General features: G+C 46.1%; 1 protein-coding gene across 5 annotated transcripts in view; it reads left to right on the forward strand.

The window, feature by feature from the left end:
* Positions 1–15,608, forward strand: part of Tead1 (TEA domain transcription factor 1) — a 217,948-nt gene that overhangs the window by 48,600 nt on the left and 153,740 nt on the right. Inside the window, exon 1 of one of the 5 annotated variants that reach the window (XM_063267476.1) lies at positions 7,612–7,890. The exons of 3 other annotated variants lie outside the window; for them this stretch is intronic. Coding sequence is in view for 1 of the 2 variants with exons in the window: in XM_063267458.1 (XP_063123528.1) it covers positions 7,937–7,951 (15 nt within the window). In the remaining variant the exon portion in view is untranslated. Of the gene's footprint in view, positions 1–7,611; positions 7,952–15,608 lie in introns of those variants that run through there. One more of the 5 variants, XM_063267458.1, reaches the window with a different exon arrangement.

Here is a 15,608-nt window from a genome sequence, read left to right on the forward strand (position 1 = left end):
CCTTAATATTCCCTGCTGCTGTGCCTCTAGCACTTCATGGTGAGGCCTGTGAAGGAGCAGCCTGTGATTATCTACACATAGCACCTAGTGTGACCCGAATCTGGCTGTGTGCCTGCTGGGTGATTTAGTCTTATACGAGGACAACCAATGTGTGATTTTTTTGACTGAAACCTTATTATTTAAGAAGGCCCCGCCCCCCAATCACATACCAAAATTATCAGGACCCAAAGTCTGCACATCTCAGTTGGAATAGTGGTTCTGAAGCCTCGGGTTTTTACATAGGACCTTATACTTTATCAATATGTTTATGTACTTATCCATGACCAAGCCCAGAAAAAATCCAGGCAGCAGCATTAGAACTAGAGTAGTTAGCCTTCTCTTTCTTTCTTTCTTTCTTTCTTTCTTTCTTTCTTTCTTTCTTTCTTTCTTTTTTCTTTTTCTTTTTTTCGGAGTTGGGGACCGAACCCAGGGCCTTGTGCTCGCTAGGCCAACCCCTAGCCTTCTCTTTCTTTCATAACCATATCGATTTCCTACCTTCAGCCCATCCCTACTCTCCAGTACTTGGCCGTTTTTATTCTCTTTTTTTCTTCATGTGTACATGTATTATTGGCTAGGTTTGCCTATGAGGGAGGACATGCTGTTTTCTGAGACAGTGTGATCTCATTCAACGTTCCACATTCTAAGTCCACCCATTTCCCGCCGATTTTAAATTTTCACTTCTCTTTAGAGCTGAGTAGTATTTACTTTCTTCTGTGCACCAGCGTTTTCATGCCCACTCATCTGTTGATGGGTAGCTAGGTTGATTTCAGTTCTTCACCTTAGTGAATAAAGCGCAAATACCTCTGGGAGGGGATGGAGTTCTCTGGGTGTGCACCAAGGAAAGAAATAGCAGGGTCATGTGCTGGCAGGTGTCCATGCTTCTCAGCGATCTGGGCTGAAGTCTGGATGGTGGACTCGGGTCCCAGGTTTTCTGGTGCAGATTTAGCGTCCATCTTAACTATGTGGTTAGTGGTTGGGGGGAAACAAGGGAGGTACCTTGCTCAGTGGCAGATCCAGACATTCTGTTTCTCTTACCTAAAACATAAACCAGAAGTAAGCTTGGAGGTGTGGTTCCTGGAATAGCTTGGGTGGGGACATGGCGGGAACCATGGACGATGGAGTACGATGGCAGCCTTAAGGGATGGAAAGGACTTGAATCCAGGAAGGAAAGTAATCACCACCCAGTCCCTTCAGAGCTGACCTGTAAGCAACACTAGTGCTTTAGCAGCTGTGACAGGTTTTCTGAGTTTAGTCCAAAGAATAGGTGTCTGACAATGGATCAAGTTTCAGTTTAAACTTCCATTCTTGCAAAGAGGGAAATGCAGTTGTATCCTAGAGAACTGGAAGGGCGGCACCTGTCAAGCTCCCTGTACTGCATCTGAGTCTTAGTCCTGGGCTCAGATGAGTGCTTGGGGGCTGACCTCTGTGAACGTGGACATTCTGGAAATCACCTAGCTCACAAACAACTAACTCACACACATGCGAGCCCCCCCCCCCCCTCCAGAGGAAATGGAGGAGACAGAATGCTTCCTCTGTGGTGGGATGTTCTTCCATTGTGTTTCGGGTGAAGCTCTTGTCTGTTTGCTGGGTCTTTAATCACCTTACTCACCACCCTGAAAGAGGCCATGTGTGTGAGCTCTGAAGATCAGCCCCCTAGCCCACCCCTGCTCTCTGGCCTTCAGCAATTTCTGTGTGGATTCAGTATTGCTTAAAGAGGAGAGGTTCCGAGCTGAGTCAGAAGGAAGGACAGGAAGACAGGATGCTGCCTTAACTGACACTGGGAAGGTGGTTGTGCTGGCTGGTTTTACAAAAGCATGAGATGTCATCTGAAAGAAGGGAAATCTCAGTGAGAAAATGCATCCGTAAGATTGGCTATGGGGAATTTTCTTATTCAATGACTAATGCAGGAGGGCCCAGCCTATTGTGACCAATGGTCCTAGTTTCTCTAAGGATGCAGACTGAACAAGCCATGATAAGCAGTATCCCATGTGGCTTCTGCATCAGCTCCTGTCTCCAGTTTCCTGCCCTGTTCTAGTTCTTGTCCTGATTTCCTCCAGTGATAGAGACTATGATGTGGAAATGTAAGCCAAATAAACCCTTTCCTCCCCAAGTTGCTTTTGGTCACGGTGTTTCATCACAGCAAAAATGAACCTAACTTGGACAGTGGTCGTGACAGGGAGATGCTTAGATGCAGCAATCAAGGCTGTGGTGGGGTGGGAGCTTGTAGCAGTACTGTTCAGATGGATTTGGGTGCCCAGGAAGGCTTTAGGAGAAATGCAGGTCTGTCGATGGATGGACAGACTCACGGCAATGTATCAAGCGTCTGTTAGATGCCGATCCCTCCATTGGCAGGAGTTCATGCTTAGAGCCTGTGATACAAATCTGATATGGTCTGATTTCTTCCAGGCACCTCGGATGAGCGAGGTCATTACAGTCCTGGTCCTTTTGTTCTTGGCTTATTTCACTGAGGGTCCTCTTGTAGCATTTGTCAGAATCACCTTGTTTTCCAAGTATGACTATTCCAGGTCTTATTCTTACCCCTAGCATGTGTGAAGTATTTCTGCCCAGCACACTCGTCATCTTCCTCCTGTCACCAGTGTCTGCCTCTCTTCCTGACTTTCAGCTATATAAAGTAGGTGATAAGCCCTTCATGCATGTTTATGTGAAGAAAACAGAGGGCTTGGACCAGTGAGTGTAGAAGAGAAGGATTGAAGATACCATTAATTATCTTTGGTCTCTGAGCTTTCTTCTATTCAGACGCTCAGCTGTCTCAAGATCTGACATTTACCCAAACCTTCGTTAGAAGCAGCCAGAATACTTTTTAGAAATTGGTTCGTTTTGAACATGTGTGTGCTGTGCTTCAGTATGGGTGCACATGTGCCCCATCGCACAGGTGTGGAGGGCTATGACAGCTTTCAGGTGTCACTTCTCTCCTGCCTTCTGCAGCACCGGGCCAGTAGTTGTAGTGCATTAGTGCATGTTTTTGCACTCATTCTGGTTTCCTGTTGAGTTTTCTTTTTGGTAACTTCCTAGGAGGTCACAGGATTTGAGCCTCTTGAGGCTGTTGTCAGTGTAGCTTGTAGGGTTTCCACAGTTACCCTCAGAGTGTTAGTGGGATTTCTTCACCTTGTGTCGTGGACATGTGAGTCTGCTGATGTGTTTTAAGGCCCTGCCGTAAGTGTGCTGGATATGGCTCATTCCCCTCTCTCGTGGTGAAGATGCAGATGCGCCCACTGCCCGCTGTGGGTTCTCCATCTGTTTCCACTTGAGCTCTGTGTGTATTTTCCAGTGTAGATTTTAATTGTTTATCACCACAGAGGTTGGTGTTGTATGGGAAGAAAGTTGAGAGGCAGGGTCCTAGGCAGGCAGTGTCAGACTTTCCTGGCCATTGAGGGTGTGGAAAAGCAGAAGAGGGCAGTGCATTTTGCTTGTATCTTCATTCTAGTGATCAGCTGGGCTCTGAAGCTGCCTTTTCCCAGGTTTGTCTCCAGCTGCTTTTAAAAATAGGTTTTATTTGTGTGTGTGTGTGTGTGTGTGTGTGTGTGTGTGTGTGTGTGTGTGTATACATATATGTGTACATGTGAGAGCATGTGTGTGGGGAGTAGAGATAAACCTTGGGTATTTTTCTTTAGGTACCACCCACTTTCTTCTTTGGGAGACAGTCAGTCCTTCAGTCGTCCCTGATCTTTCCAGTAGACTAGCCTGGCTGGCCAGTGAACTCTAGGCTCCAGCTGCCTCTCCAGCACTGGAATTACAAGTGTGCATTAATGTCCCCAGCTTTTTAGAAAATTATTAATAGGTTCTAGGGATCAGGTCCTTACTATTGTGTGGCAAGCTCTGTGCTGATTGGACCATCTGCCCAGTGCTTGGCTGGCCTTCCCTGCCTTTTGAGAGCTGAAAGGTGCTGTGTCCTGTAATCTTAGTTTAAGGTATGTTCATATCATATGTAGCCTTGCTGGCTCTTTGTTTCCCACCAGCACGTCTCCCAGAATGGCTACACCTCCTGCAGAACCTTTCTGCCATTGTGGATCAGAAGATGGACCAGATCGCCCCTGACAACCTTCCCTTTCCCAGTCTTTCTCATATATTCCCGTTAAGACAGCCTGTAGCTATTGATTATGTCCAGTGATGTGAGCATTAGCACCTCATAATACAGTTAGACCTTAGGTTCAAGGTAACAGGACTTGGCTTTAGTTTCAAGTTTACCTCTATCAGTGGTGTGACTTGAAGTCAGTAATTTAATGTTTTAAAAGCTATTTTGTTGTTTCAAATACTGGGAAGAAAGATTACATCTCTACCTCACAGTAATGTTGGGGATAAACAAAATAATGAAACCATGATGGATCCAAGAATGTGGAAATTGGGACTTAGAGGAGTAGAAGGCAGGTTGGTATTCGTCCACAGGCTGGGCATCAAGCACAGGAGGACTGGACAGTGAGACGGCAGGTAGGTGGTCGGAGTTCAGGGAGGGATGAAGCCAAGACTCTGCCCTCTATTTCACAGCTCTATGGCCGTAGCTAAGATTAATGTCTGTTTAGGGCTCTACAGTGTAGGTACTTGTCACCAAACCTGACAACTTGAGGTCCATTCCCCTGAACCCACGGTATGGTAGGAGAGGAAAGAACAGAGTCCCTACAAGCTGCCTCCTGATCTCCTCAGGTGTGCCCCAGCGTGCACATGCACACAGGTACAGTAAACAGAGCTAAAGAAATTATTTTTAAAAGGTTAATGTATATATTTAAATGACAAAACTGGAACTTTAGACAGAGATGATAACATATTTGAGATGATAGACCTGATAGCATTCTAACACACTGAGTAAGGCATCCAAAGGTCGATATTGATCCTGTGCGATACTAGAAATTAACTTCTTAGTCCTTATGCCTCAGGTACAGGTTGCAGAAACTCACTGTGAGCGTGAGGTGCTGATTAGGTTTTGACCAACTGGATACAAGCTACGTTCATCTGGGAAGAGAACCTCAGTTGAGAAAATGTCTCCGTTAGATTGGTCTGTTAGTAATAGATGTGAGAGGGTTCGGCCCATGGTGGGGATAGTGTGTGTGTGTGTGTGTGTGTGTGTGTGTGTGTGTGTGTGTGTGAGTGATTTCTGTGGTCCTGGATTATATGAGGAAGCCATGAAGATCAAGCCAGTAAACAGTATTCCACCATGGTCTCTGCTTCAGTTCCTGACTCCAGTTTCTGCATTGGCTTGCCTTGGTGCTATGACTTGGAATATGCAAGCCAAATAAAGTCCCTTTCTCCCCAAGTTGGTTTTTATCGAATCAACAGGAACTAAGCTGAGACGCTTAGCATCTTGCTAGGCTGGTGCCAGAGCCGTAGCTTTGCTTTTCGCTTCCACAGTGGTTCTGCATTCGGAGTTTATTCCTTCACAATGTAGACTGCTGAGCACTCTCTTTGAGCTTCTTCTAGTTGGGGCTGAGACCTACCCCCGGGCTGGGCAGGGCTGAACTGCATCCAGGTTTGCATCTTCTCTGCTTTCAAAGTCTGCTTATACAGGCCCCTTGTTTGTCTCTCTTCCCTCCTTGGCTGGTTTTCCTGCCTTGGCATCCCCACTAGAGGACAGATGAAAACATTGCAAAGAAATGAAACTCAGTCCACATGCTATTATCTATTCCTTTCCACGGGAAAGCACCAGGCTTTGCCTACAGTAGCGGGAGAGTTGTTTCCAGATGCATAGCTGTGTGCCCAGCCCGTAGCTGTGTGCCCAGCCCGTGGCTGTGTCCAGTCAGCTTTGCTTCTAGTGGTACTGTGGGTGAGTCCAGATCGGAAGGGTTCTGGCAGAAGGCTGGGCTCTGTCTGCCTCCTGCTCAGCCCCAAACCCCAGCATCTCTTAGCCTTTGCCTAGGTTTCGCTCAGAGGCCAGTTGGAGATGTGCGAGCTCCCTGAAGTCCCGTGTGGTTCAAGCAGACCCTTGGGCTCTCCATGCCATTGAGATTTACTACTCTTCTGTCTAAGGGGACTGTTTTGCATTGAGCAGAAACAGTTGCCGGTGAGGTGTGTTGGCGAGAGTGTCTTAATGATTGTTATTTTTGTTTCTTAAAAGGAAGTATTGGGGTTGGGGTTGGGGAGTTTTAGCTCAGTGGTAGAGCGCTTGCCTAGCAACCGTAAGGCTCTGGGTTCAGTCCCCAGCTCCGAAAAAAAGAAAAAGGAAAAAAAAAAAAAGGAAGTATTAGGGAATTTAAGAAACCACGTCAAAGTGATGCCGATAAAGATTTTAAACACTTGGGAGGCTGAGATAAGGGAATCACTGTGAACTTGAAGTCAGCCTAGCTATGGTGAGTTTTAGGCTAACCTGGGTTAAGAGTGAGGCCTCATCTCTGCACCTTTAACAATGAAAAATGGCTCGTATGTTAGCATGATTTTATACAGCAAGTCTTAAGTAAAAGTGCCTGTGAACAGGGTTATTTAAAGTATTATCCATCATTCTGTAAGGGTGTCCCAATAATAGGACCCATAGTATGCTGGGCTTTTATTCACCCTTTACTGTTTCAATGTAGGGCAGGGGAGTTGGCACTTGGAGAGAGGGCAGGATCCTTGTGGGGCTGTGTGTGTGTGTGTGTGTGTGTGTGTGTGTGTATGTGTGTGTATGTATGTATGTATGTATGTTTGTTTTAGGCAGCCAGCATTGCTGTACCAAAGAAGTATGCTGAGGGATGAGTGGGGACCTGATTTGTCTGGAGCAGGAATCAGAAGGGCTGGAGGTCTCTTAGCCCATTGCTGAAGAACTGAATGTTGTGCCTAGACTTGAGGGATGTCCTGATCAACTGAGATGTTCTTATTTATGCAGAAAGCACTTAATGTCAGAACTGTGGGAGACACATGGTTCCTTCTTGTGGGGTGATGGGCAGTGGTCTTCAGTCTATTTCCAATTGTTCCTGCCCTGTGACTCTAGGTATGTTTGGCAGCCAGGTGGTGGTGGCGGTGACCGCTGAGTAGGCCTTTAATCCCAGCACTAGGGAGGCAGAGTCAAGCAGGTCTCTGAGTTCCAGGCCAGCCAGGGCTACACAAAGAAATCTTATGATGTGTAGGTGTGTACAGGGTTTGTGTGGATTCTAGGGGAAATGTTTGGTACAACAAGAAAACTTTGGACAAAAAGCTGACTGTGATACAGAATGAAACCTTGAAACAGGTATGGTCTTGAAGCATATTTCTTTTCCAGCAGTGGGAGAAAGGGTCTTCATGCTGACCGGAAATGCTGACCGTAAGATGTTACACCCAATCTTCAAGGCAGGGTGACAGCAAGTATTAATGCAGAAAAACAAAACAAAAACTGCCGAGTGCATGGTTCACACCAAATATCTTGATGGTACAGTGTGGTTAGTGTTTTCTGGTACATTTCTCCATGTGATGAATGTTTATAGTGAGAGCTATTCCTCAAATACTAGACTTGAGGAAAAAAAAATCCCATTAAATGTCTGAAGCACAAACCGTCCGGTTTGTGGAAGGATGTGTTGAATTTGTCCTATTAGAGGCACATCGGAGGTTGTGTGGATAGCCTGTGAAGGAAGCCGCTGACTCGATGGGATAAAAATAAGAGCCTAGGTCAGCCTCCCCATGCTGCCACCTGGCTCTCCCAGATGCAGGCTTCCGAGAGGCCCTAATGGGCTTGTTGAAAGGCCCCACTTGGCTTCTTATTAATGTCCCTCTCTGAGCCGTGCTCAGCTCTCTGGCTAACCTTGTCAGAAGGTTACCCACGGCCCTCCAGGGCTCAGCTAATTTTAAACCTAGCCAGCCAGTGCGGTGGCATTGTGCTGCAGAGACATCAGTGGCTCCCTGGGAGACGCGGCTGGGGAAAGATGAGTTGAGCCTGTGTATTTTTCTCATCCTCCTGTAAGTGGCCAGGCACACTGACCAAGCAAAGAGAGCGGGGATAATAATGAGAGCTTTTATGGTAAACACCAGGATTCTTACAGAACTTTGAGCTGGTTGATATATGCATGGTGTGCAGAGCTCCGCATGGAGTGTCTTGATTACGACCACTGGGGCAGGTAGATGGGATCCTGGGTTTGGGAATGGAGGCATGGGTTGTGAAATGGGATTCTTGGTAATGGGCCCTCTGAAGCGCCTCACTGATTTAACTGGGAGAGGGGCTGTTTCTTACAAGCTAAGGAAAAAAAGGAAAAAAAAAAAAACCCAACAAAACCAGAAATCCCACTGTTCCTGCCTGTCTGCATGTCTACTGCTGTTGTTGCTTGCACTTAAATATTCTTTAAAAATTGTTCTTATTTTGAGCATTTTTAGTAGTTCCTTGTTTAGAGACTCATCCCTTTGTTTTAATATAAAACATAAACCAACTACAAAGCAGTGTGGTTTTTGGGGGACCCACCCCCCTCAAAATTAAGTTAAAAAGAAATTTTAGAGCCAGGCAGTGCATGTTTATGATCCCAGTACTCAGAAGGTAGAGACTTAAGAACCAGGAGTTCAAGGCCAGTCTCGACTGCCTATTCACACAATCAGAGGCTCTCCTGAGCTTCGTGAGGACCCCGAGAATATGAAGAAAGCTAAACCCCAAAAGCGAAACCCAAAACACAGGGCTCCTTCTAAAAAGTCTGAGATGCTGATGAGTGTTGGTCTGCTCACCCTTACACCCCCACTTTGGGAGTCTCTCCTGCTTTTTAGAACGAGCTCAGCCTTCCTGGTATTCCCAGTTTCTTCCCCACCTGTGGGATTTCAGTGGGAGACTTAACCCGCCCAATCGATGGCCTGCTCTTAGGGTTACCAGCCGGGTCCAAAGGAGAGGAGCCTTGGTGCTGGGTCCACACCCACCCACTTATAAAACAGTTTCCAGGAGCCAATTAAAGAGGCCGTGAGGGGAGCAAACGGAGATGAAAGCCTGATGGATGGAGAATCAATAATGTGCGGACTCTGAGGAGTGATTGAAGTTCACTTTATTTGAAATGGCCAGGCTGGGCCAGACCACATCAAGCCAACTGTGCACCTGTGTGCACGAGGGCAGCGGCACGGGAGCGAACTTTGATTTCATCTTAGAAAGGAACAGAACATCGAATAAATGCCTTTTTACTAGCATTTTCTTTCTTGAAGGCCTGCCTCTCCTCCCGTAGACCTAATTAGCTTTGTGGTGCTGGAATTTGGTTTTGAGAACATTGCTTTAAAGCTGAGCAGCATCAGGGATTTGTAGAGTTGATAATCCTTGTACAAACCTTTGACTCCAATCTGACTTTTATGTATGCTATTGAAAGAAAACCTCCTCTCCAGCTTGCCCCTGAAACAGTTTTCAAAAGCACCTTCCAAATGGTGAAGTATCATAGAGACAGAGTTCCCCTGGCTTCTGAGGGAATTAGAAATTGTGGGGTCCACAGTGGAGATATGGAGAAGGCAGGTAGGAATTCTGACATTCTCTTAAGGTGGAGGATTCACTCTCTCCTACACCTATTCACAGGCCTGCCGCCTTTCCTCTGGGGCTCCTCTTTCTCACCTCCTGGACACTCCCCTCCTGCTCTTGGCAGGGGTGTTGACTGTTCTGCTGTTATTTTTGTAGTAACCGGACACTTAGAGCAGCCCCCTGGCCTCGGGACTCAGACTGGCCCTAAATTGAAAATGGTGCTCAGACCCATGCTGTTGCAGTCACGCAGGCCAAGCAGCTGCCTTGGGGGAGGGGTGGGGTCACTAGCACAGACCTCAGGTCCCTGCTCAGCTGGTCCTACTGGGATGGGAGGTGGGGGCCTTGGAGTCAAGAAGGAAAGGGTTGGTGAGTTATTGAATCCAGTTGGGATTTGGGGAAATGAGGAATATTTTTAAGTCAGCAAGCTACCGCTTTTGCTCTATGGGTCTAGTCTAGGTAGGGTATGCCTGAATCAATCCTTGAAATTTGTTAGATGAGGAGAAATTTTGTGTGCAAAGCGCCCCCCCCCCCCCCCCCCCCCCAGTGTACAGCCCAAGCAGGCCTTGAAGTGCAGTCCAGCCTGGCTTGATTTCTTAAAAGTCATAAAAAAGAATTAATATCTGACGTTTAAATAAATTGGATGGTTATTTACTGAATTGTGTTAGGTGTCATGAGGGGTACAAAACAGAATGGTAAATAGTTCCTGCCTTTGAAAATCGGTTATATAGAGGTGACATTTAAACTGTAATTATCAAGTGTTGTTAAGTGCATTTATTCAGCAGTTGCTTGAGAATCCTGCAGCCTGCCGACAAAGTCAAGATGCGTGTACACTGAGGTGTGGAGGAACACACCTTTAGTCCCAGCACTGAGGAGGCAGAGGCAGGCAGATCTCTGAGTTTGAGGCCAGGCTGGTCAGCATAGCCCACTCCAGGTGTGGCAGTGCTATCCGCTGAGTCTCCAGAAAGAAAAGATGTGTTCACACCAATGTGTACAAATCCAGTGCGTTCACACCAATGTGTACACATCCAGTGCGTTCACACCAATGTATACACATCCAGTGCGTTCACACCAGTGTGTACACATCCAGTGCATTCACACCAGTGCGTACACATCCAGTGCGTTCACACCAGTGCGTTCACATCCAGTGCGTTCACACCAGTGTATACACATCCAGTGCGTTCACACCAATGTATACACATCCAGCCCATAACTGCCTGTTAATGACAGAGGCATGCAGTTTATTTAGGATTTATAATGATTCTTATCATTATAGGATTGTTCATTTATACCATCTCACTTATTTATCATGGTGGTTATAGTTTACCTTTGAGGAAAAAGAAGCTGGGGACAGTTATTAAGTGTAGAATTAAAAGTTCACGCAGACTAAGTATTCAATGAGTGCTGTCACAGAGACAATAGTCACTCCCTGCTGTGGTTTTGGTTAGCTCCTGCTTTAGTTTGTGTTGGCTTTGCTGGCCTTAGCACAGGACCCTGGAGAGGTGAGGCTTGAATCACCACACTCATTCTCAAGCTCTCTGTAGGGACCAGGGGAATATGCTGGAAGATCGAAGACAGAGTTGGGTGACTGACTGCCCCCTCCTCCAGCAGAATCAATCCACGCCTGTGGCTGTTCAAACAAGCCACCTGTGTAAACTGTCTCCCTGAGTTGTCTCTCTGAGTTGTCACTCTCATGCATTTGTAAATTTGGAATTCTTAAGAAATACCTACACTGTTATTCCTCAGATGATCTAGGGGTTTTCCTGGTCTCAGACCACACTGAAAATGCGTTTGATTTAAAAACTGTGGTTTCAGATTGATTAAAATAATCTTACCCTTTCTCCCTCTAAACAGATATACACATTCGTGCATATACATTTCCAAAGATACATGTGGACACTTATACACACATGCATAAAGCACACAGTGCATGCGCACGGGTACGTGTGTACACTTACATGCACACTTGCACGCTCGCGTATGCACTCTTATGTACTCCTTCTGTAATTGTTTGCCCAGTCCTGGTGTTCTCTGGCTTGCTTTGTGAACAGTTTCTGTTCCTAGCCTTTGGGAGTTTGGCGCTCTGTTACTGTGTCTTGGCTTCAGCCTTTCTGCTTTCATTCTTAGCTGTGACTTCAACACATTAGTGCTGCTGTATTCTTACAGAATGTATTATCTCCTTCCAAGAAACTTTTGTTGATTTGAGTCACAGAGTTGAATTCCATTTCTGTGCTCTTGTGTGCATTAAATAGTGGGGTGTGTGTGTGTGTGTGTGTGTGTGTGTGCGTGCGTGCGTGCGTGCACGAGTCATTCAGTCTCTTGTTCATGTGTTCCCCCTTGAGCTCAGTTTATTAGTTATTCCTTCAACTAATATCTGGAAAGTCAGTTAGCATGTGCCAAAAATTCTATTGGATATCAAGGACAGAAAGATCCACAGAGGTCTACAAACTGGCAAGGGTGATAGACAGACAAACTATCCTGTTTATACACCAACTATAAACTACTCGTGGGAACACAGAGCAAGCTGGAGGGTCAAGTCAAGCTTCTAGGGAAGGAGGGGATCTTGAAGGATAATTAGTCTCCTTTATGCCTTCTGAGCATAGAGTGCTCTCTGAAGTCTTAGTTGAGTTTCTGTTGCTGTGATAAAGCACCATGGCCTAAAGCAACTTTGCAAGGAGAGAGTTTTACGTGATCGATTTTATAAGTATGCATCCAGAGAAGTGAGGACAGGGACTCAGGTAGGAACCTGAAGGCAGGAGCTGATGCAGAGGCCATGGAGGGGTGCTGCCTATTGGCTTGCTTTGTATGATTTGCTCATCCCGTTGCTTAGCACCCAGGACTCCCAGGCCAGGGATGGCACTACCTACAGAAAACTGAGCCCTCTACATCAGTCCTCAGTCAAGGAAATGTGCACAGACCTGTCTGTGGTTCAGTCTTATGGAGGCACTTTCTTGATTAAGAGTCCTTTGTCCCAGATGAGCCTAGCCTGTGTGTCTTGTTAACATACAAGCTAGTTAGCACACATAGTATCCTTAGTGATCTCCCATCTCTTGTACCTGGCCGTGGATAAGGAGGCACAGAGTGTAGGCCTCATTCAGTATACACTTTATTACATTAAATGAGAATAACTAGAAATTAGAAATGAACACCCCATCCTCAGAATGAATTTAAGAGAGCTTAAAAAAATGCAGTATAGCAAAAGCACAGAAAGAAGTAAATTATGGAATAGGAATAGAGGACCAAAGTAGACTTCAGGAAATAACCCAAATTTGAAGACCCAGATGGCCTTCCGGTTTGCTTGGGGCACTCCTGTGTGTTTCAGTGCATTCTGGCAGTCGGAGTGGAGGGTAAAGCCTTTGCTGACTGTGGTGTTCTCTCTCTCTCTCTCTCTCTCTCTCTCTCTCTCTCTCTCCCTCCCCCCCTCCCTCCCTCCCTCCCCCTTCCCTCCCTCCTTCCTTCCACCCCCTTCTTCCCCTCTCCCCATCTTCCTCTCTCCTTCTCTCCCTCCCCCCTGCCCCTCCTCTCTTTCCTTTCTTTAAGGATCTTTGTAAAAAACTATGTGTGTGTGTGTGTGTGTGTGTGTGTGTGCGCGTGCGTGCGCGCGTGCCCGAGCCCGAGCCCGCCCAAGTGTGAGCGTGCACTGGGGAGAACCCAGTGCCTGATCTCATTGGATAGTTCTGCTGTGCTAATCCTTGGGTGCTCATGGCAACACATCCTACACCTCACAGTCAGAACAATTGTGCTCAGAACTACTGGGATAGACTCTTGAGTAACCCAGAATAAGAATGGTCCTGAAATACACAGGTGGTTTTCATTATCTTCATCCCCTCTCCCCCCAACACACACACACACACACACACACACACACACACACACACACCCCGCGCGTGCACTTCTTCTTTCTTTGGAGATAAGATCTCTCTGTATAGCCCAGGTTGGCTTCAAATTTGTGACCTTTGGTACATGGGGCATGCTTGGCTGGGTCCTCTCCCCTCCCCCACAGGCTTTTTATTGAAGTGTAACTAACACGCTTAGAAAAAGTGCATGCATCATCAGGTTTAAGTCCCTGTATTTTTCCTTTGAGAACACTTACACATCCAGATCTTTTTGTTTTGGAGTCAGTCTCTTGTAGCCCAGGCTGCCTCAAACTTACTTTGTAACCAAGTATAAAATAAGAATTTATGCTCCTCTTACAGGCATGTGCTATTACTCTCAACCTCCAGGGTAGGGGTGGGCTGTTGTACTCACTGCTAATAACATTGGTTAGGCTTTTTTTTTTTTTTTTTTTTTGGTTCTTTTTTTCGGAGCTGGGGACTGAACCCAGGGCCTTGTGCTTCCTAGGCAAGCACTCTACCACTGAGCTAAATCCCCAACCCCTGGTTAGGCTTTTCTTGTAATTCAGTTATCTTACTCTAAAGACAGGCGAGGTTTCACTATGCTGTCCAAGCTGACCTTAAATGTGAAGTCTTTCTTAACTTTGCAATGCTAGAATTGCAGACATGTGCTGCTACACCTGGCTCATAGATTAGTCTTGTTAGTGCTTGAACTTGTGAATGGATGCCTGGAGGACATTTTTCTTTGTATCTGGTATATGCCACCAAACATCACAATCACTGTGCACTAGCAGCATCCTGTAGGACTTTCACAGTAGCAAAACCACTTCTTAGCTGTTTTGTATTACACTGTAGCCACTAGCCACAGGTGGCTCCTGAGCTCATGAAATGCTGCCACTTTAATCTTAGTGACTGACATTTAAACGTTCCTGTTACTAACGTGGACCATATAGGACTGTGGGTTTTTCTAGCATCCATTTTATGAATATGATGTAGGCTATGTGTGTATCCTGTAGTTAGTAAGAATTTGGCCATTTCGGGCTGCCCTGATGAGTGAGCATATAAACGTTCTTATACCCATCCTCCAAAGAACCTCTCCTGTGAGGTTGGTGGGAAGGAAGAAAGGACGGACAGAAGGAAGGGCTGAGTCAGCAAGTGTGCATCGAGTCAGTTCTAGTGGTACATGGTGATTGTCAAACAGTTTTCTAGAATGCTTGGACTACTTTATACTTCATCAGATTTCTGTGAGGGTTCTGGGTGCTCAGCATCCTTGACAACATTTGTCAGCATTAGCCTTTTATTTTCTGGCCTGAGAAGATGGCTGGGCAGGTAAAAGTGATTGCTGTGGGGCCTGATGTGTAGGTCGCTTCTGTAACTAGTGGGTTCCTAGTTCCTCCACAGTGGAGGCAGAGACGGGAGTCAGCCACAGGCTTCCGGGCCCGCTAGCCCAGAACATGCAGTACAGCTGCAGAAACAACTGGAAAGACCTCAAGGACGTTGGAGAGAGAGACCTGAGTGTAAAAGTTGTCCTCCGACTCCACATGGGACACATAGCTTCACTGTGGAGTGTGTAGTAAGTTTATTGTTCCTTTGGTTTTTTTATATAAATTTGCCGTCTGATTTCTTATTTGGTAGGAATTTATTATGTATCAAGGAGATGAGTGTCTATTATGTGACTTTGCAGATATGGTTTCTTCTTAAAATTTGAGACAGGGTCTTACTGTGTAGCCTTGGATGTCGGGAACTTGCAATCCTCAGTCACAGAGACCTGCCTGTATTCCACCATGCCTGGTGATTTTATTTCCTTAACAAGCAAGTTTTTACTTAAAACAGCCCCTCCCTCCTTCCCTCCTTCCATCTCTCCTCCCCTTTCTACCTCCTCCCCTCCCTTCTTTCCTCCTTCTGAGTCTTGGTTCGATATAAGCTGGCCTTGAATTCCTGGGTTCAAGTGACCAAGTATTTACTATTTCTGGCCACATTTTCTTTTTAGTATTATTACTGTTAACTTTGTTTACTTTTGTGTACATGAAAACAAATGCCCAGTGAGACCTGAGGATTTTTGACCTGGAGTTACAGGTTGGGAACTAAACTCAGGTTTTCTGCAAGAGCGGTATGTGCTCTTAACCAAGGAGCCATCTCTCCAACCCCATGCATGAATATTTCAGATCTGTCTGTCTGCCTGTCTGTCTGTAGTGTATATGTACACAGGTGAGCAGGTATGTAAGTCATAGGACAACTTGAGAGAGTGGGTTCCCTCTGTCCTTAGTGTTGAGCCTCAGAATTGAATTTAGGTTAACTGAGAATTGGGCTTAGTTCCAAGTACCTTTACCTACCTTTCCAATTTGCAGCCTCATTTTATCCTTTTACAGTAATAG

This window comes from Rattus norvegicus, chromosome 1 (assembly GCF_036323735.1).
Source record: "Rattus norvegicus strain BN/NHsdMcwi chromosome 1, GRCr8, whole genome shotgun sequence".
NCBI lineage: Eukaryota > Metazoa > Chordata > Mammalia > Rodentia > Muridae > Rattus > Rattus norvegicus.